Raw genomic sequence first — 21437 nt, forward strand, 5'->3', positions numbered from 1 at the left:
GGACTGGAAGAAGGAAGGGCAGTGCCCGGGCGGCTTCAACATCAGCCTCTCCCCTGCGCAGGCTCCGCAGCTTGAACGCGCAGGCGCCGGGGCGGGGGAGCCAGACTTCTTCAAAAAAAAGTCTGTTTGCTTCTTTCCCGGTCACCTGAGCTCCCTGGCAGGAAAGCGCGGCTGGCCCATCGGCGCAGACCCCGCACCACACCCCTGGCAGTCCGAGGGAGCCGTGACTCCTCTCCCCGCGCCGCCGGTCCATTCCTTACCGAGGTTCCCCAAGGCTTCTCTTCTGCCCTCGCCCAGCCCGCCGCGCAGGAGCGGGGGTCTGTGATCATGGCCTGTCTTTTCAAGAAGAAGACGGTGGATGGTAAGTTTAGGGGCGCGGGGCTGGGTGCGAGGGCAGCTCTAGGCCTGCCTGTATCCCGGCTGCCCCCGGGGGAGTGGACGGGTGGGGGGCAGCCGGCACTTCCTGCTCCTGCGGCTGGAGGCGGGACTAGGGCTGCCACAAGTGACTCCCCACCTCTGCCCGGGGTCGTCCTGGGCAGCCTCGCACTTGATGATAGCCACCCCTGGGTCTGTGGGTGTCCGTAGAGGAGGGACTGAGCCCCTCAGTTTGCTGACATTTCTATCACTCTAGATTTTGTGATTTCACTTAATTAAAAAAAAATAAACGTTTAACTTTCTCTTCCTCTACCTCCTCCCCCACTGGAAAAAAAAAAAAGGAAAAAAAAACTCTTGTAATAGATAAGCCTGCTCAAGGAAAAGAAATTCATACGTTGGTCAAGTCCGAATTTATATGTATATAATTACATATATCAGTATATCGCTATGTATGTCTTCCGTGTACAGTGCTTGCACATAGTAGGCACTTAATAAATGATCGTGTATGTGTGTATACACACACATATATTATTGTTATGTATTTTGAATACGTACCGTATGGTATGTGAATTCTACTTATTTGTGCATTTGTGTTGGGTCTGTTTTCTCCTGACCTTTGGGCTGAACTGCTTCAGGAAATCAGTACAGGAAGTAAGAGAGGTGAAGGAGTACAGAGTGTGCTTTTTTCATTGCACCACTCTTGAAGTAGGGGCTCAAATAAATGTTTGTGGAAGAGCAGTCTGAGTTACTTAGTTGATTCTTAAAATTTGGGTCCCCTCAAAGTAATAGCTTTGTCCGCTTTATTATATCCTCCCATATTTGTAAGAGGTATCAAAATAAATTTGATTATGGCTTTATTACCATTTGCTAATGACAGAAAAAGAAGAAAGAACATTCCTAGTCATGCTTCCTTGAAAGTTTTAAAGAGGTTTGAAAAAAAAAGTAATATTTCAAGTGGTTAACATAGGAAAAACCGAACAAATATGTACACTTTGTCTACTTATTCTTGCCTATATATGTATTTCATGTAATATTCGTTATCACCGCTTGAATTTTAATTGATTGTTAACAACAAACCAATTTTAAATTGTTAAACATTTTTTTTTAACCTTTAAGTCTGGGAGAAAAACTGATAGTTACCTGTTTAACTCTGTGAAATTTAACAATTATTCAGCTCCTGTTACTTGCAAAGACCTCCTTGATGTAGGGGATGCACAAATTGTAAAACATAGTGTTTTTAAGGTATTATCATGTTCTTAAATACATTTTTGAGGCTTCGTGGAAAATATTTTCTTAATCCTTCCATTTAAGAAATTACCTTGTTTAAAAAGCTTTTTATAGATAACTGCCCTCCTGGTATTATGCCAGAACTATAAGAACATTTTGAAATATGTAATAAGTTTATTCTTTTACATGCTGTTGTAGTAGAATCATTTCTTTGTAAGGTGTCTAATCAGCTTTACTACAAAAGAAGCAATGGTATTTAGACAGTGGTTGGTGCAAACAGAATGTTCTGTCCAGACCAGGAAATAATTCTTCTATTCTCGTATGGTAATGTATCTTCTTGTTTTGTTTGTTCAGATGCTAGCAGAATCATGATTTCTCACCCCTAAGCTATATGGTTATTTCTTAACCATAAATTCAGAATGATTTCTTTACTACTTTTTGGTTAACTGAAATGTACATTTGGTAGGAGCTGTCAGCTTTAAAAAATTAGAATACATTAATTATCCTGTGTTAAAACTATTGATTTTAGTGTAATCTTCCTCTAATAAGGCACTTCAAAATCTTTTAGTGAATGCCTGTAATTCTGGACATCAGTTACTGTGCAGTACTGTAAGAAAAAATATATTTAAGGTTTCTGATTTGTTTAGGTTATGGATATTTAAGAGTTTATATACAATAAAGATAAAAAAAGATAAGCAATGAGTAAAATTTTTAATATTTTCAGCAGATAGTATCCATCATGTTTATTACCTGTATGGTTATGACCTTAATAGGTTATATACTCTTATAAGCAGTAGGACATTTTAACACAGTTTTTGTATATTAATTATTTAAGGGTACTTAAATATCAATTTATTATCTGCATTGCCAAGCTGCACAGCTCTTTTGATAGCTTATAGGGAGTCTCCTCAAGAAAAAGGGGGAATACCCAGTGAGGATAGCCAATTGACAATCAGGTTGTGCACTGAGGAATCATATATTCCATTGTCACTGAATTCATTATTCTTTAGCAAATACTGTTTATTCTAATATCTGTTGATGAAAAGGTCTTAGTGATGTTTGTGCGGTGCTGTTTCGTTCCTATATGTTAATAAATTTAAAACTTGTGGTTAGACTAGCATTTTAAGTTTAAAAATCATCTACCTCAACATATTTACTTATTTCAAATAACTACTAGGATAGTTACAACATGGTTTCCTGAATAATCACCTCAAGTTATATCAAACTGTGAACCACCATCCTTTTTTCTTTCATTATTTGATATATTGCTTTTTTAATGTTTTTCTTCCTGGTTTTATTTAAAGTAAGTTGGGTTTTTTTTTCCTTTCCCAGAGAGATGACAGAAGTATTCTGGCTAAGCAATAATGAGGCTATATATTATGCTTTTTAATGCTGCTTTATGCATTTCTCCTAGATAAATCCTTTGACTCAGTGATTATTGATCATAAGAGCCCTTTGTCGCATGCTTTCTTTTCACCTATTTCAGCTGTAATGAAATCTGGAGAGGCATAAGGTGATATGGTTTACGTGTCTAGAAAGAATTTGAATCTTTTTTTTCTTTCAGTTGATATGTTATATAATAGATCATTGACGAATACTGTCATTGCAAATTAAACAAAATTATAGCATTTTCTATGATTATAATTTGTGTTTAGTTCATTATTAATATTAAAATGAATAAACCATCACTCAGTTAATGAGAATAGCACAATACCAAATACTGTTTTTGTTTTGTTTTTAAATTTGGAAATAAATAGACTTTGTGGGGTAGGGAGAGAAGGGATTTGTTATAGACACGTCTTTCTTTTCCTTCAGTGAACTAATGATGACCTATTTCTGTAGCTGAGTATGAACCTGTAACTCAAGATGCCATTAGCATTTGTCATACTGACATAATTGACAAATTACGGGAACATTTTTATATAGCTACCTATGTGTCTTAGGATCTGGAAGTACTGTTTATCTTTGGTACACCATTCTCATCACCATTGAGTGTTTATTCCTACAAAGAACTGGAACTGACCCGGTGATTTCAGTGGTAGTAGGAAAATCCAGAACATCCTTGCAATTTGTAGTCTTAGGAAGTTGTCCAGGGGCAGCTAGGTGGCGCAGTGGATAGAGTTCCATCCTTGGAGTCAGAAAGACGTGAGTTCAAATATCATCTCAGACCAAACACTTGGCACTTACTAGCCATGTGACGCCAGGCAAGTCACTTAACCCCAGTTGCCTCTCAGAAAAGAAAAAAAAAGTTGTCTAGAGCCCAGAGTCATAGTGCTGTAGTGTGTGGGGCTAGAGTTCGAATCCAGGTCTTGCTGGTTCCATGGCCAACTTTTTATCCTCTGTACAATGCTGCTACTCATACATAAATCAACAGTTACTTAATAAAGCACCTACTATCTGCCAGGCATTGTTTACGACGAGATACAAGTGCAAAGAGTTTACATTCTAATGGGGGACTCAGCAAGTGCATATTAAAATAAGTACAGCATAAAAATGAACTTCATAAATACAAATATGGGGTCAAGAAGTCAGACATGACAGAAAAATGACTCAACAACAAATAAAAATACATACAAAGAATATATGTGTGTATGTGTATGTATATATTGTTATACTAGTAACTTCTTAAAATATTGTATAGAACAAAACATTTTTAAAGGGTCAAAATAAAATCATCACAGCATTCACATAACTGGAGGAAGGAGGAAAGAAATAATAAGTAACTCCAATCCAAAAAGTGCCCCAACAAATATACTACTTATGGCAATAGCTTTTATAAAGATTTACTTAATACAGTTCCTTAGCCAGAGCAGACCCAAGTCTCCCATTTTTACTACTCAAAGACAGTACTTGACAACCAACTAGATGAGCAGTGGAAATTACCCACTCTAAGCTGCCAATACTCTTTTAAATTTAAAATCCATTCTTCCATTCTTCAGCAAGTCAGAAAAGTTATCATACAGAAGATGGTTCCTTAAAAGAACAGAGAGACTGAAGCTGACGTAAAGAGGGAATTTCAGGGATGAGGTGTTGTCAGCATAAAGCCCTAGAGTCTAGAGATGAGTGATATGTGAGTAGCACAGAGAAAACTAGTTTGACTAGATTGCTGAGTGTGAGAGGGTGAAAACGCTTGGTTGGAAAGATAGATTGGGGTCAGGTTGTGTGAAGCCTTAAAAACTGAACTGAGTAGTTTATATTTTAAGCTTCAAGCAGTATGAATCCACTGGTTGAGTAGGGAAGTCACTTGTTAGATCAGTCATTAAAGTCCATTATTTAAGCAGCAATTTGTAGGGTGAATTGGTGAGGAGAGATTAGAGACAGGAAAACATAATACCTGTGATTTCATTTGGAGATATCTGTTATGGTTTGCATATGAGGTAGTTTTGGGTGACTTTTCTTCAGCTGATCTCAAATGGCATGATTTTCAGTTTTCTCTCTGTCTTTGTTCTCCACCTTTGTGATTCTTCAATATTACTCACCTGGAATCAATCCGTTATTCTCTAAACAAAAAAAGAAGAAAATCTCTATTGTGTCTAATTTTCAAAATTATGCTTCTAGGGTAGGAATTCTCCAATTCTGCAAGAATTTGATGCATCAACTATTTGCAAGTATTAAGGATTTACTATGTTCTAGGCACTATACTAAAAACTAGAATACAAAAAAAAATAAAAGGCTTTTGCCCTCAAGGAACTTAACATTTTATTGAGGGAATCAGCATGTACATAAATGGGAATATATATATGATTCATGTAGAGTAGTTGAAAGGTAATCTCTGAGGGGAAAACACAACCAGGAATGACTGGAAAAGTCTTCTTGTAGAAGGTGGTATTTGAACTGAGTTTTGAAGGATGTCCAGATACCTGAGAGATGAGGTGAGGCAGGAGAACATTCCAGGCATGATAGACAGCCAGTGTTACGGCACTGTCACAGGAAATGGACGTCAAGTAAGCCAGGAAGACTCAACCATAGAATACTTGGGGGGAAGTAATATGGAAGAATACTAAAAAGATGGGAAGGGCCAAGTTATGATGGGCTTTTAAATGCCCAGCAAGGAGTTTATATTTGATCCTAGCGATGACAGGGAGCCACTGGAATTTTTTGAGTGAAGGTGGAGAGAGTGTCATATGGTTAGGATTGGAATACAGAGAGACTAGAGACAGTAAGAACAATTAGAAGTTTATTGTAATAGTCCAGCCAAGAATTGATAAGGCCAGTACTAGGGTGATGACTGTGTGAGTGGTAAGAAGGGGACATATTTAAGAGGTAATGGAGAGAAAAAGATGACAAGGTTTGACAACTGATTAGATAATGTGAGGTGAGCAAAAGTGAAGAGCTGAGGATGCTACCAAAATTGTGAACCTGTTGACCAAAAGGATGGCAGTGCTCTTGACGGTAATGGGGAAGTTTAGAAGAGAGGTGACTTTTGAAGGGGGTTGGGTAGAATAATGAGTTCTGTTCTGGACTTGTCAAGTTTTAGATAACTTCCAGACATCCAGTTTGAAATATCCAATAAGCAGTCGATGATGCAGAAGTGGAGGTCAGAAGAGACCCTAAGTCTATATAAAGTTTGACAGTCACCTGCATAGAATGGGAGTTGCAGAGATATAGAAAAGAGGACCCAATACAGAGCCCTTGCGGAGCCTATGAGGACACCCACAGTTAGTGAACGTGACTTGTATGGAAATCCAGCAAAGGAGACTCTGGAGAAGTCCGACAGGTAGGTATGGGTGGAAAATCAGAAAATAGCATTATCACAGAAATTCAGAAGAGTATGTAGAAGGACAAGGAACTTATCAGTATTAAATGCTGTGAGGGGGTTAACATTAAGGACTTAGAAAAGGCCATCACATTTGATAATTAAGGATTTTGAAGGAAGTAGTTTAAATTGAATGCTGAGGTAAGAAGGCAGGTTGCAAAGGATTTAGAAGAGATTTAGAAGAGGTAAGGAATGTCTTTCAGTCTGAAAAATGGCTTTTTCAAAAAGAGTTTAGCTAGCAAGTCAAGATTTGTAGGATGGTAGCTAATGAGAATGGTTAATCTAATGGGTTTTTTTTAAAGGATGGGAGATACTTGGGCTTTGTTTATACAGTAGACATCAAAAAAGAAACCAGTAGATAGGGAGGTTGAAGATCAGAGAAAGAATGAGGATGATTGTGAGGGAAAATAAGTTAGAGAATAATGGAGGAGTTGGAAACAAAGCTACATATTCAGGGGTTGGTCTTGGTAAAGAGAACTGGCCACCTTTTCATCAGAGCCTGGAATGGAGGAGATAGTAGGGAATGATGCCAAAGGAATGTGAGATGAGAAGGGATGAAAATGGAGTTTTGGTTGAATGGGAGCATTTTTTTTTAGTGGAATATGAGGCACTCTTCATTAGACAGGATGAGAAGTGCTGTTAGAGGCCAAAAGGGAGAAAATTTGGACATATACTTTATTAAATGGAATAGAAAACTGATTAGAAATGAGTATTAGGATTGCTTTTCTGTGGGGAGGGCCTAGTTGAGATTAGACAACATAAATTTATAATGGACCCAGTCATCAGATTTTTGTGAGTTGTTCTGCATCCATGGGAGGAACCTGAGCTTGATGTTTAACCAGTTGTGATCAGCAAAAGGAATAGGGGGTAAGGAATTTGATAGGAGAGTATAATGTAGATTTGAACAAATTCACCAAGGGGGTGAGATTGAGAAGGGAGGAAAGGTTAGCCAGAACTGTGGTAATTGCCTGGGGACATGGTAAGGAATTCGAGCTAACTGTATGAAGAATAGGTTTAATGGTAATAAGGCGCAGAGAGAGATAGTAAAATATTATAATCTGATAAAGGAATTTTAAGAGTTCTTGCATGTAAAGTAGAATTCTTTGGGGGTGGTAGGATCAAGCATAAGACTATCGTGGTGAGTTGTTGAAGTAGAATAGAGGAGTAGGTCATGTGAGCTGAGTAGACTCAGCAATGGGAACATTGGAGGGAACATCAGGACGTATATTGCAGTATTTTAGTATGAAGAGAGTAATTGGGGTGGAGAACAAGAGTGGGAGCCAGGCATTGAACTTAGTGAGAAAGAAGGAGAATGTTCTGTGGGTCAATAGATAATGGACTCCAGGAACTGATTTGAGTAATAAATTTGGAGGGAACATTTGCTAAATGATAGCAGTAGATAGCACCTTGTAGTCATGAGGAGCAAAGAGTGTACAGATTGCCACAGCTAACAAGGTAAGGGGAAAGTGAGGTAGGTAAGAAAGCAGTTGCAACTAGAACTTGGAAGGTTAGCCAGGAATTCAGTGTCACTGGAGATGGGGGAAAGCTAAATCTCAGTGGCAGAAGATGGTAAAAGCAAAGAGGGAGATGTCTGAAATAAAAGGAACTTGTTGATTATAGAGTAGGTATTCTAAAGTTCACAACCAAAGGATTGAAAAGATCTGGAGTAGTAGGACATTGGGGATGTTGGGTTGAGGTTTACAAGAGTGGTGTAGAGGTGACAGCTTGGGTTGAGGAGTGAAGTTTCTTTGGAATTAGAGATTGGAGTTGTTCACTATCACTAGCATTGGGAGATTAAGAAAGGATGGAGTTATGCTATCTATTGGGGAATTAATTCAACTTATATAAATTACATGAATTTATATGAACTAAATGTAAAGTATATACATTAATTTATCTATTGAAGAATTAATAAAAGGCTACAAGGCAACACTAAAGTGAAGGGAGAGTTAGTGTGCTACTCTTTGTTCATCGATGATTGTGTATCACTGAAGCCTCTGAGGCTGGAATGCAACAAAATATGGATCGATTCTCTGCCACTTGTGCTAATTTTGGCCTAACAATTAAAACTAAGAAAACATGTTTTCCACCAGCCAGCACTGCACTATCTATATGTGGAACTGTCAGTTAAAACAAATGGAGAAATCTTGAATGTTGTGGATAAGTTCATTTACAATATAGTTGTAGTATAGTTACCAGGGATAATGAGGTTGACACTCATTTCCAGAACTAGCTCAGCATTTGATAGACTCCCAGAAAAATGTGTGGGAGAAGAGGTATTATTAGGATGCCTAGCAAACTGAAGGTCTACAGAATCATTTTATGCCGACCTCATTGTTGTATACCTGTGAAACCTAGAGCCTATCAGGACCATGCCAGAAAACTGAACCACTTCATTTAAATTATCTTAGAAAAATTCTGAAGATCACCTGGCAAGATAAGGTACCAGACACTGAGATCCTTTCTCAAGCTAAACTGAAGAGAGTGCAGCTCCTATGGGCTGGCCATGGTGCTTGAATGTCAAATCTTTGCTTGCCTAAAAGATTGTTTTATGGAGAACTCACACAAGGCAGGCACTCTCATGGTGGTCAGAAGAAGGAATACAAGGGCACTCTAAGGTGTGAATTTATGCCATTCTTTGGTAGGTGCTCTGCTCCATGAGCAAACCTGGATTTCAGTTACTCAAAAGAAACATGAGATGTGCAAATTTAGGTATCTCCCTCCCAGATGCTCATAGGGACTATTTGTGCTCCACCTGTGGTAAAGCCTTCTGAATTTTTGACCTATGTATTAAAGAATGGCATAAATTCAGACTTAAACGATATTTGGGTTTGTTTTGGTTTTGGTTTGGTTTTTTTGAAGAGTGAACAAAATGTTTTTATACTTATACACAAGGAAACCAGGTATAATTTTGTGTTGAAATATGTAAATTTATGTTTAAGCCTATTAAAATAAAACTTTGTAAACTTCTGTTATATATTTTCAGTCTTCTTTTTTTCTTTATTTCTTTTACATTTAGAGTTCAGGTTTGAAGCCTGCCCAGTTTTATTATTATAAGGACAACAAGAGAGAGAAAATGTATACATCTAATAAAATGCAGTTTTTTATTAGTATCTTTGGGCTCAATATTTTCAATAATATTGAAGAAGACTTTGCAATCCATAAATTTGGGAATTTTTTTCTTTTGTTGTTCTCTTAGATGTAATAAAGGAGCAGAATCGAGAGTTACGAGGTACACAGAGGGCTATAATGAGAGATCGAGCAGCACTGGAAAAACAGGAAAAACAGCTGGTAAGTAGAACATTAAATTTCAGTTTAACTTTTCAGACAAATTTGGAAATTAGCATTGGGATAATTAGCTACTAGTACGAGGGGGTGGCAGGTGGCAAGTGATGGAGCATCATTTCTTAGTCATATCAAGGCCTTCCTGATTGTTTTCTTGTTTATTTTCTCCTTTCCCTTCTACTTCCAATTCCCCACCACCCCCTCTTAACTTTTCATTAAGATTCTGGTTCTACATATGGAATATCAAACACATTCCTATCTTTGAGACTCTCTGATTTAGAATATAATGAACTTATATTTGAGACTCTAGAATATAATGAACTTTCTTACAGAGAAACCATCCATTCTCTTAGGTAAAGGAGAAAAAGTCAGTCTCCTACATCTGTCTCACAGGACCGTGGAGTTACTGGTCTGTGATTGAAAGTCTTTGCTGTGCCTGCACAGAGTAAAAGCTTCCCAAATCCTTGTCTGTCTCTTTCCCCCCTTCAGTTATGCTTTCTGGAGCCCCTTTTATTAACAAATTTCTCTTCATCACAGATCTTTTCTTCTTATATTACTTCTGTCTTCTTGCACTCATGGAATTCCAGTTCCCCCTTTAGATCCCCCCACCCACCCAAGAAGACAATGCATCTCTAGACAACTTCTACAATCCTGAATATCACCCCTTCTCATGGACCCTAATACCCTGGACAAGGACATACTCTTTACCCCTCATAGCCACTTCCAGACTCTGTTTTCCCAGCATCACTCAGCTACCCCTCCTTTGAGGTTCTGTCCAGACGAGTCAGCCTATATCAGTACTGGTAGCAGAAGATCATTCCTTCTCCTTTTTCAAGGAATTCAGTACCTGGCTCAAAGTCTTCCTGTCTCTCCAACCTCTGCCCTTGTATTTGGTGGCTCCATATACATGTTGACATCCCACCAAGCACTCTCAGCTTTTCCACCTTCTTAATCCCCCATTATCTGTATCTTTACTCTTAGTCATATAGGTTTGATACTTCCCTTAATCTCATTCTCAGCTCTAAATGACCTAACTCCTTAATCAAGAATTCTAAAATTTCTTTATGTGACCTTAACCTTCTAGCCTTCTGTCATTATCTGCCTAACCTTGCTTAACCCTCCTCTTAATCTTCACTAGGACCTCTAGTTGTTCTACCCCTCGTTGTTCTCCCAAGTCAGCACCTTAGTTTTAGCCTTATTTTCTTCCCTTCACGATTTCAACTCTGTTGTTAACCAGTTCACTTGTACTTTATCCTCAGCTTTCAAATCAGTTGTACATTGTTCTCGACTTTAATGCCTTACCAAACCATAACCCTGAATTTTCATGTAAATATTCTCTCCTGGTTCTCTTTATTGCTGCTTCTCAGTGTCCTCTGCTGAGGCTATTCCTGCCTGCCAACCAAGGATGTATCCCAAAATCCCCTCCTGGGCTCTCTTTTCTCTTTCTATCTTCTGTCTCTTGCTGACTTCATCAGTTGCTATAGGTTGGGTTATCATTGCTGTTTAGATGACCTTCAGATCTATATATCCAACCTTCATCCCTCACCTAAATTTCAGTCCTTAAATCAGCAATTGCCTGTTGGTCATTTCCATGTAAATGGTTCTGTAGACTTCTCAAACAAACAGAGGTCATTATTGTATTCTGTCTCTATCCATTACCTTTTCTCCATTTATGTGACCACTATCCTACCTAGTTCAGGCCATCATTATCTCTTATGTGGACTGTTGTTGCAGTCTCCTGTCTTGCAGTCTTTTTATCTTCCAGTCTATCCTCCACCCAACTGCAAAATAATCTTATTAAGACACAGGTCTAACCATATGACTCGTCTACTTAAAAATGTTTATCAACTCTTATTGACGCTGATAAAATATAAACTTTCCATCTTCACATTTAAATTCCTTCATAGTGTGGCTCCTGCCTACCTTTCTAGGCTTGTTGCACATTACTACCATTCATATAGTCACTGTTCTAGTCTTCTTGCTGGTCCCTAAATATGATGTTCCGTTTTTCATTTCTATGCCTTTGCTCAAACTGTGCCCTGTGACTGGAATGTACTCCTGTGTTACATATGCCCCTTAGAATTCCTAGCTTTCAAGGTTTATCTCACAAGCCAACTACTATTAGAAGTCTTTTCCTGATTCTTCTGTTAATCATCTCTCCCTAAATGCCATGTTTTGTTTTGTTTGTTTTGTTTTCTCTCTACACCTGTAAGAGTACCTTGCAGTCAGTCAGTGAGGATTTAAGTGCCTGCTGTGCTAAATACAAAGAATCAAACAATTTCTACTCACAAGGGAGTAATAGTCTTACTGGGGACAACAAAGACATATGTAAATATAAGCAGAATAAATATTAAGATATTAAGTACAAAGTAGTTCGATGCAACTTAGATAAGTAAGGGAGGACACTAGCCACTGGAATCATGAAAGGTTTCCTACTTGAAGAAAGATACTCTATGAGGTGGAGATGAGGAGGGCTTGTGTTCTAGGCAGAGGGACAGCCAGTTAAAAAGCATGGAGAGAGGAGATAAGAGTATTTTGTGTGAGGAGCTAAGGCTAGTTCGTCTAGATTGTTCTTCTTGGAAGGGGAGTACTGTCCCTTGCGACTGGAAAGATAAGTGAGTTTCTAGATAAGCTTACATAGTTTACTGTTTAGTTAATAAGGTCAAATTAATGAAAAACATTTAGACTTTTCAACTACTCAGCAGAAAAAAAATTTGCTTAGCTCATAGAATCTTGTCCTAAAAACATATTTGGGTGATAATTTGGGCGATAATAAATTGTGTATATTCAAAAGAAAGCCTGATGAGCAATTTGATTCTTTGTTTTTGCCAATTTTTTTTTGTAATATAAATTTAGTTATTTTCAGCTTTCAACATTCACTCCCACAAGTTTTTGAATTCCAAATTTATACCCCATCTCCCCCCTCCTCCTACCCCAAGATGGCATAAATGTATATGAGAGAATGTGGAGTGGTGACTTGGAAAGACAGCTTTCAACTCAGAATCCCAGGAATTGTGAGTCAGGAAAGTATATTATCATGCTCTTTTCATTAACAGTGGTAGAATGACATGCCAAAGAAAGTCATTGGAGTCCTGGAGTCTGACTTATTATGGAAGGGTGATACCTGCACCCAGGACCATCTCCAGTAGTCATGATCTGTATCTTGCCACATGGCTCTGGAGGAGAGAGTGAGGCTGGTAACTTTATACAGCCCTGCCTCACTTAAATCCAATTCACTTGCAAGTCATGACATCACCTTCCTGAAGTTCTGGTCCTCTTCTAGAGGACAGACAAGCAGCAGCAACAACTCACCCTCCAGTCTTCAGCTAAGTCAGCCCTCCCCAAAGGCTCACTTCATCATGTGCATAGCTTATCTCCCCAAGGGAGAGGAGGGGGCCCAGGAAAGTCTTTGGTCCTGGATTAGTGACTGGGTCTTAGGGGAAAAAGTGAATATCTTGTAGAGGTAAGGAGTTTCTTTATTCTTATAGCAGTAATACTAGAAATTAACTCTTTTTTCTCTCTCCCACTTTCTAATTCTGATCCCATATAGGAAAATACACTTAGAATGTCATGCAATCACTAGTTCTGCCGCATCTCAGACTAATTGCTCCTGCTGGATTGTATGCACAGGGATGAATCTGTACAAGTGTTGCTCTGAAGAACTCCTCTGCTTGCCTTTGTGAAAACGAGCATTTTTGTTCTTTCATATAAAGTAATAGAATGAGACTAATGATATTCTTCCAAAGCTTTGAAAACTTGCTCCATTCTGTTATATTGAAAGTGGGCATGTTGTATGTAAATAAATTCTCCATGCATACTATATGAAAACTATCTCCTTTTTTCTTTCCCATAAAATGTAGGAATTAGAAATTAAGAAAATGGCCAAGATTGGTAACAAAGAAGCCTGCAGGGTTTTAGCTAAACAGCTTGTACAACTGAGGAAACAGAAAACTAGAACTTTTGCTGTAAGTTCAAAAGTCACTTCCATGTCTACACAAACTAAAGTAATGAACTCCCAGATGAAGATGGCTGGAGCCATGTCAACTACTGCAAAAGTAAGTTTGTCTTTTCAGATGGATGTTCTTAAGTTCTGTATATAATCAATATAAAATGTCTGTTAAGCATGAATATGTGTTAGTAAAATTATTCATAATAGAGTAAATTATTATTTCCAGATCTTTTTTTGTTACACACATTCAGAAGTTTAAATACTTAGCATTGCTTTAATGTCACATTTTAGTTTAGATTCAAAGTATTTCCATTTTCTCGAAATTAGATACCTTCCTTCTGCTGCCTCATTGTGGTGTGGAAGTGTGATTCTGGGTTTTTGAAGGCTTTGCCTTCAAAATAGAACCCTCTGGCAGGTCCTCCCAAACTAGAAATGTTTTGAATATGAGCCTGATGATATACTGCCTATCTCTTGTCTAATGATCAACCTAGTTAAGTTCAAAGAGGCTGATAATCTGACTTTGTGGCAGAATGAGGTTTGGACACAGAAGCTCTCAAAGACCATTGGCCAAGTTCTCTATATAAGTTGTGGTCTGCCGTGGTGGAAAGATTACCCACAGTTCTGAAATCACTGAACCCTGAAATTATCAGAGTAGGCATCTGTCACATACATAATTAACTTTAAAAAGCTGGTGTTCTTTTACGAATTTAACAGGAAATGATTGATGTTATTTCGATGAATTGTGAGCAGAAATTTTGATTTCCTTTTATTAATTACTCTCCTGACAAATTTTTCTATAAATAAGACTATCTGAAGTAATGTCTTTAGGGATGCCCTCTCAGCTTTTGAATAGATTGCAGTACTTGTGTTCATTTGTGTATTGTTTGCCTAACTATCAGGTATCTTCATTAAGTGCTTCATCTTAAAGCACTATTAGTCTTTCAGTCATTTAATGCTTGTTAAATTACTACCATTTACCGAGCCTTTGTTCTGTAGGAGACAGAAAAAAATACAAGCTAAATTTCTTGTTCTTGATGTGTTTGCAGTCCATTTGGGGAGTTAGAACATGGAGGAAATTATGAATAACTAGACAGTATATGATGTGCCAATGATTGATACAGACAGTAAATGCTGTATATGTGGAATGGAAACCTTCATAGAGAATCTGAGTCTGGAGCAATGGGGAGGATTTATACTAGTGGGAAACAGTAGAAGGGCATTCAAGTGTAACATTTTGATTAAGACATTGAAATGAAGAATTTTTGGTTTTTGAACATAAGTAGATGTAACACCTTGGTAGACTCAATATTTTCATATTAATTGATCGAACATCTATTAATTGAGAAAGGAGAAAGACCACAAAATTTTCTTAATTCCTAATTACTGTTTGGTGGACATTTTACATAATTTAGCCACAACATATATACACATTTTAAGAGAATTAGTGAAAAGGTCTGTAAGGTCTTTGTCCTTTTGGTGGTTAACCAGAATAAATGAGAAAAAATGTTATACATATATGACAAGACAGACAATTGAAATGAAGAGAAACAAAGCTGGTTTTCCTTCTTTTTCTCTGGCACTGATAGCCTGTAAAAGAAAAATTCAAAATTTGTCCTCAGGAAGGTCTTGCCATGCAAATTTTTCTTGGAATTTTAATTGTAAATCTTTAGAAAAATAGCATGTGTATCACTTCTCAGTCTATTCAAGGCTTAAGACCCAAGTGTAGAAGATAGTATGTGAACTGCATGGTACTCGTTTCCAGTTCCATGTAGTAAACACATATTAAATATTTGCTAAATTGAAGCAAGATTTGTGTGTGTCTGTGTCTGTGTCTAACATACATAACGTAGATTGAATTTTAAAGAAATCTAACACATTGACATTTCAACTGACCTAAAATTTCCCAGACTTAATATCTGCATATTAGGCCTAAGAATGTAAATCTTATTTCTAAAAAAATTCAGCTTTGACTCACTTTAATAGGTCAGAATTATCAGGGTTAGATGCATTCCCCTGTTTGCCAGTATGCCTTTGACTGCCATTCGGGTGAGAATGCTCACATTCTGATCTCCTTAAAGTAGTTGCTAAACAGATGGTTTCCATATTGAAGTCTTTCATTTTGTTAGCATTCTTAAAAACCCTGGTGTGCTGTTTTGGAAGGTTGTATGAATTTATCTTCATAGCAAGTGGCAGTTTACTGTACTTTCTTTGGCCTAATTTTCATGTAGAATTTTCATAATTATGCAAATAACATGCATTCTATCTCATGTTGAAAGACAATGCAGGCAGTTAACAAGAAGATGGATCCACAAAAGACATTACAAACAATGCAGAATTTCCAGAAGGAAAACATGAAAATGGAAATGACTGAAGAAATGAGTAAGTTTAATATAATTTATAGTGTTAGTGATATTTACAGGTTTCAATTGTCAGTTTTCTAAGCTTTTAAACAACCTCAAATACCTTTAATAAAACCAAAAATTCTACTCATAACTGAATATTGATGAAAAATGGTTACCTAGCTCTAGATTTTCTTCTGACTTTATACAAGTTGGCAATGTGTGAAACTCACAGATCCGCAGAAGTTTAATAACAGTATTAAAAGATGTTATTCCATATTCTTGTACTGTGTATGTCTAGTCTTAGTTTAATTTCACTAAACTGAACTGCTAAAACTGTTTAATTATCAGGACTATTAAGTCACCCATTCTTCTAATGTTCTGTGTCTAAGTATCCAAGGTTCCTTGTATAGGCCTCACTTTAACGTCTTTGTGTATTGTAATTTGATTTTTACCCATCATGTGAAACTCGGTTAGCGAATTTTTAATTACTACAGAATTGTCTATTTATTTAATGATCAGGATAGCTAATATGTTTATGTAGTTTTCAGTGATGGCACAGGTGTGAGCAGGCCTTATCAGAGGAATTAATTTTCCATTAAGCTCTAATGAAAGGAATCATATAAAACTCTTGATTTATTTAAAATTCATAACCACTCTTGTTAATTTCATTTTTATGAAAGTATCTTTGCTCTGTCATCCTCACCAAAAAGGCTGCCTTAATACATTTTTATTAATTTGTAAATCCCTTTGAAAAATACATGAGTATTCATTCATACATTCAATTCTCTCAACAGCCTTGTGAGTTATTATTTGTATTCCCATATTCATATAAAAGAAATTAGAGTATAAGTCAGATTTATCAGCAGCAAAGTTAGTTTTAACCCATACACTATCCTTTTGTCCGGATATTGTAAAACAAGATCTTTAAAAAGATTTGAAATTTCTTAGAACTAATTTAAGACTTGGCTCAACAAGGAAGCATTCCTGAAACCTTTTTTTGCGTCTCTGTTAATTATCATTGCAGTTATTGTAATTCTGAGTTCCAAATAGAAAATAAATTTTATATGACCTTGGCTAAATTTGCATGTTAATAATAAACTTCATAACCATTTTACTAAGGTCAGAAAACTATTTCTAATAATTATTAGAACAGATCACAAAGTGAGATAATTTACATTTTCATTCATAAAAAGGATATTTAGGGAGGTTGGATTGAATTATCTCCAAATTTTCCAGAACTTTTTTTTTACTCTTACTATATTTTCCCCCAAGTAACTGATTATTTTTTAGAATAATGTCACTTTGAAACCATAAGCTTAAGAAAGATAATTGCCATATATTTAAGGGCATTGAAAGTAGGGGAAAGAAAGAACTTAGGAAGAGACACCAACTATTCTGAATTTAGTCCTTTGAAAATACATTTACACTGGCTTTTGGATTTGGGTTCAGAGCTTAACAGTTCACTTGGATTTCTAGGACTGGATTATCTTCTAAATGTAATTTGATATGTATACTTAGCTTTTCGGAATAACAACTTTTCCCCCCTTTTCTAAGTCAATGATACACTGGATGATATTTTTGATGGATCTGATGATGAAGAAGAAAGCCAGGATATTGTGAACCAGGTGCTTGATGAAATTGGAATTGAAATCTCTGGAAAGGTATGGACATTGTTGTTCAGTCATTTTTCGGTCATATCTGACTCTTTGTGGCCCCATTTGGGGGCCTTGGCAAAGACATTGGAGTAGCTTGCCATTTCGTTCTCCAGCTCATTTTACAGATGAGGAAACTGAGGCAAACGTGGTTAAGTGACTTGCCTCCAGGGTCACACAGGTAGTAAATGTCTGAGGCCAGATTTAAATTTATAAAGAAGTCTTCCCAACTCCAGGCCTAGCATTCTATCCACTGTACTACCTGCTGCCCTTAATATTATCTGGAAATGTTACCATCAAATTTCTGTGATTTATGTCATTTTTAATTCTGTGTTCCTTATAGGTAATTTTGCAGTTACCTCAAAAAATAACATGAACCTTCTGAGGAAAATTAATTTTAATGCTATTAATTTGTAATGTTCCCTTCTCTCTTTAAAGTCCCCACTTTTTACTTTAGCTCACATAGAAGAACCCTTTCCAGCACTGGCTAAGTAATGTGATAACATTCCAGCTCCCAGGGCCTGGTCTGGGTCTCTCTATTTATCCCATAAACAAAAGCTAAGTTCATGCGGTTTAGAAATGACTCTTGTATACTTAATTTCTAATCAAAATTGAGGCAGCCTGCCTCACAAAGGAGAAACTGAACTAGAATAGAGTGTAGTTTTCCTTGCCCAGATTGCTGGAGGCTAATGAATCTCATGAGCAGGCCTCGTTCTTCAGCTGCCCCATACCCCCCCAAGGAAGTAATCAGGAGGAATTGAAAACTCTTAGCCCACCTCCTCATTAAATGTCTGCCAATCAGGGTTGCCTTTTGCTTGTCTGTCTTTCATCACTGAGAAATCCTTGACCTCAATTTATTGATTTTTGGCCAGCCTAATTAATAAATTGATTTTTCCTATCTGGAAATTTGTCTCTCAGCATATATCAGCATACACTTCTTAACTCTTTATATTGTTTTAGGTGTCAGTCAAATTTTTAATAATAGTCATTTTTCTTCTTTCTCTTTTGGTTTAAATAGATGGCCAAAGCACCATCAGCTGCCCGAGGCTTACCATCTGCATCTACATCAAAAGCATCTACAATCTCTGATGAAGAGATTGAACGGCAACTTAAAGCTTTGGGAGTAGATTAGCTGAAATTTATTTATGATATGTATTAATGATTTACAATCAGTATAAAACTTCCACTGTAGATTCCTTTTACAAAACTTATTTATTTTGCAAAAAAGACAGTCAATGAAGTTTCAGTCCACACCTTGTTTTAAATCTTTTTGCCAAAGAATGATTTACAAAAAGAGAAAACATTTTGAATCTTAATTACCAAATACTTTGAATGATTGTCTAAACCTCTTTCCTGCATGGTATACTATTCTAAGATTCTGTTAGGTTAGTGCCAGATCACACTTGGCATTCTAAATCCTTTCTCCCTGTGTAGAGAAATGGCAGTTAGCATCAACACAAAGAATTGCAGTAGATTCAAATGACATGAGACCTGCAACTGCTACTTGTATTTTGGCCACAAGAACTGCAGTTATCAAATTACATTTAAAATGATTTGAAAGGAAAGCCCTCTTTCAATATGTAAAGTTCATAACTTTTAAAAACATGCTTGGCACATGCCTTAAATACTTGCAGCACAAAAATATTGTGCAGATCTTTAAATTAGTAGTGATGAACTTGAATTATCCATTTAAAACTTTATTTGAGATCTAGTTTGAGAATTCTTCAGGTTTCTTATATGGGACCTGTCACTTTACTGACCAGTTAGTACACAGAACTGGTAGTCAGGAGACCTTAGTTCTAGACCTATCTCTACCCAGTTGTGTAGCCTTGGAAAAGGCACCTGCTCTCTCTCAGTACCTCAGTTTCTTCGAGCTGTAAAATGAGAGGGTCTTTACAAGATGATCTTCAAAAGATCTCTTCCAGCTATAAAATTCTACAAAATTAGCAGTGAAGGGCACTGATTTTTTTTTGTTACAATGATAATGTAACAATTTGTTGGTCCTTGAAAGAACTATTGTGCCTTTCTCTGTATAAACCCTACTTGTCCTTCCACATTCTTATGAGGTGAATTCATCCTTAGACTGAAGCTGCTTTCCAGATGTCATTGTGTCCTGTGTTAAGCACTACTACTAAGAGGATAATGTTAAACATTGCAATTTTAAAGCAAAACTAATTGAAGTTTTTGTAAATAGACTTGTCAGAAAAATGCTGCCTAAAAAAAGTGTATGAATAAACTATGCTGTATTTTTTTAAGGTAGAAATGCTGTAGTATTTAATGTGTACATATATTGGAAAAATTGAACAGAAATAGGTTCCAAGTGCTTGTGTTCATTTAGTATCATTCTTTAAAATAACTTCATGGTAGAAAACATATTTAATACTTTTTCCCTAAGAGTATGTCACTATAGACTAGGAGAGACTGGAGTAATGTCATCTGGAAAATTGAGGATGGTGGGCGTTGTTTACCATTATAGTGATGAATTAAACCCTGAACAAAACCAAAAGAAGAGGGAACAAATACCCCGTAAGAATTGATAGGCAAGAAGGGGAAACTGGACTCTACAGCTATATAAATAAAAAATTGCACTTTGATTTAAGATTTGATAATGGGAATTCTTTAGTTCACATAGCTTCTCTGAACATTAAAAACCTAGTTGGAGATTACTGGATTACAAAAAAAAAAGGGGAAAGAAGGAAAAAAACCTGAAACTCTTTGGTGCTCTTGAGTGTAAATAATAGTGCTAACTGTGTTTACTTCTTTTTCATTTATTTTTTGGGGACTTTTCATTTTTATAAATTATTTTGTTTTAAAAAATCCAATAAAGGTTTTATTCCTGAATGTCTTTTTTTCCTTTACATTTTACAGTAAATGTTTGGTGTCTGCCAATCATAGAATTGTTGCCTGATGATCTTTATTTTTAGAGAAAAGGATGAGTTGCAGTTACTATTAGGATTTGAAAAACTAGGTGACTTATACAGGGTTACACAACCAGTATATATCAGGGCCCAGACTTAAATCTAGTTGGAGTTGTCTTTCCGGTTATAAAGCTGTATATATGTGTATACGTGTGTGTGCATGCACACACACACGCACACACATGTGCATATATACACATATTTTATATGTGTGGGCGTGTGCATGTGGAGAGGGAGCTCCAAGTGTGTAGTGGATAGTCAGACATTTGTTTTTGTTTCTATATGTAAATGTACATATATATGTGTATGTACGTATAAATATAAAAGTGTAGAGAGAGCACATATGTGCACAGCACAAAAAATAGAGAGCCAGCCTTAGAGGGCCTCTGATAAATATATCTTATGTGGCCATGACAAGTTATGTAATTTTTTTTTTTTTAGGCAATTGGGGTTAAGTGATTTGCCTGGCATCACACAGCTAGTAAGTGTCAAGTGTTTGGTCTGAGGCCAGATTTGAATTCAAGTCCTCCTGACTTCAGGGCTAGTGCTCTGCCACCTAGCTGCTCCTATATCACATAATCTTTAAATGCCCCCAGGCAACCTCTGTGACTGAGTTTTAGAAATCACAGGGGTGGATTCAGCTGCTGACTAAGGTTCTTTTATGTAGGAACAAAAGCTCTTCCAAATTTGAAGTGAAAAGACTTAAGGTACTCATTATCTATAAAACTTGTTCAGAGCCAAATGCCGAAGTTACTTCACAGGGTTGTTGTGAGGCTCAAATGATATAAAGTGAACATCAGTGGTGACATTTCCAATCTATCCACTCTTTCACACATCCTGATCTTAAGGAACAAGAGCAACTTGTCCTGATTTTTAAAAAAAGGAAAGATAATAGAACCTACATGTTACATAGTGAATTTAACTTTAAATCTT

General features: G+C 36.7%; 1 protein-coding gene across 1 annotated transcript; it reads left to right on the plus strand.

Moving 5' to 3' along the window:
* The first annotated feature begins 277 nt into the window (after positions 1-277).
* On the plus strand, positions 278-20427 carry CHMP2B (charged multivesicular body protein 2B). Its single transcript, XM_020970705.2, has 6 exons — positions 278-361; positions 9558-9649; positions 13504-13698; positions 15869-15971; positions 17489-17595; positions 18605-20427. The coding sequence occupies exons 1-6, from the start codon at positions 328-330 to the stop codon at positions 18716-18718; spliced, it is 645 nt and encodes a 214-aa protein (XP_020826364.1). The 5' UTR covers positions 278-327; the 3' UTR covers positions 18719-20427.
* The last annotated feature ends 1010 nt before the right edge of the window (positions 20428-21437 follow it).

The sequence above is a fragment of the Phascolarctos cinereus genome, unplaced genomic scaffold (genome assembly GCF_003287225.1).
Source record: "Phascolarctos cinereus isolate Bilbo 61053 unplaced genomic scaffold, phaCin_HiC Scaffold_7;HRSCAF=346, whole genome shotgun sequence".
Taxonomy (NCBI): domain Eukaryota; kingdom Metazoa; phylum Chordata; class Mammalia; order Diprotodontia; family Phascolarctidae; genus Phascolarctos; species Phascolarctos cinereus.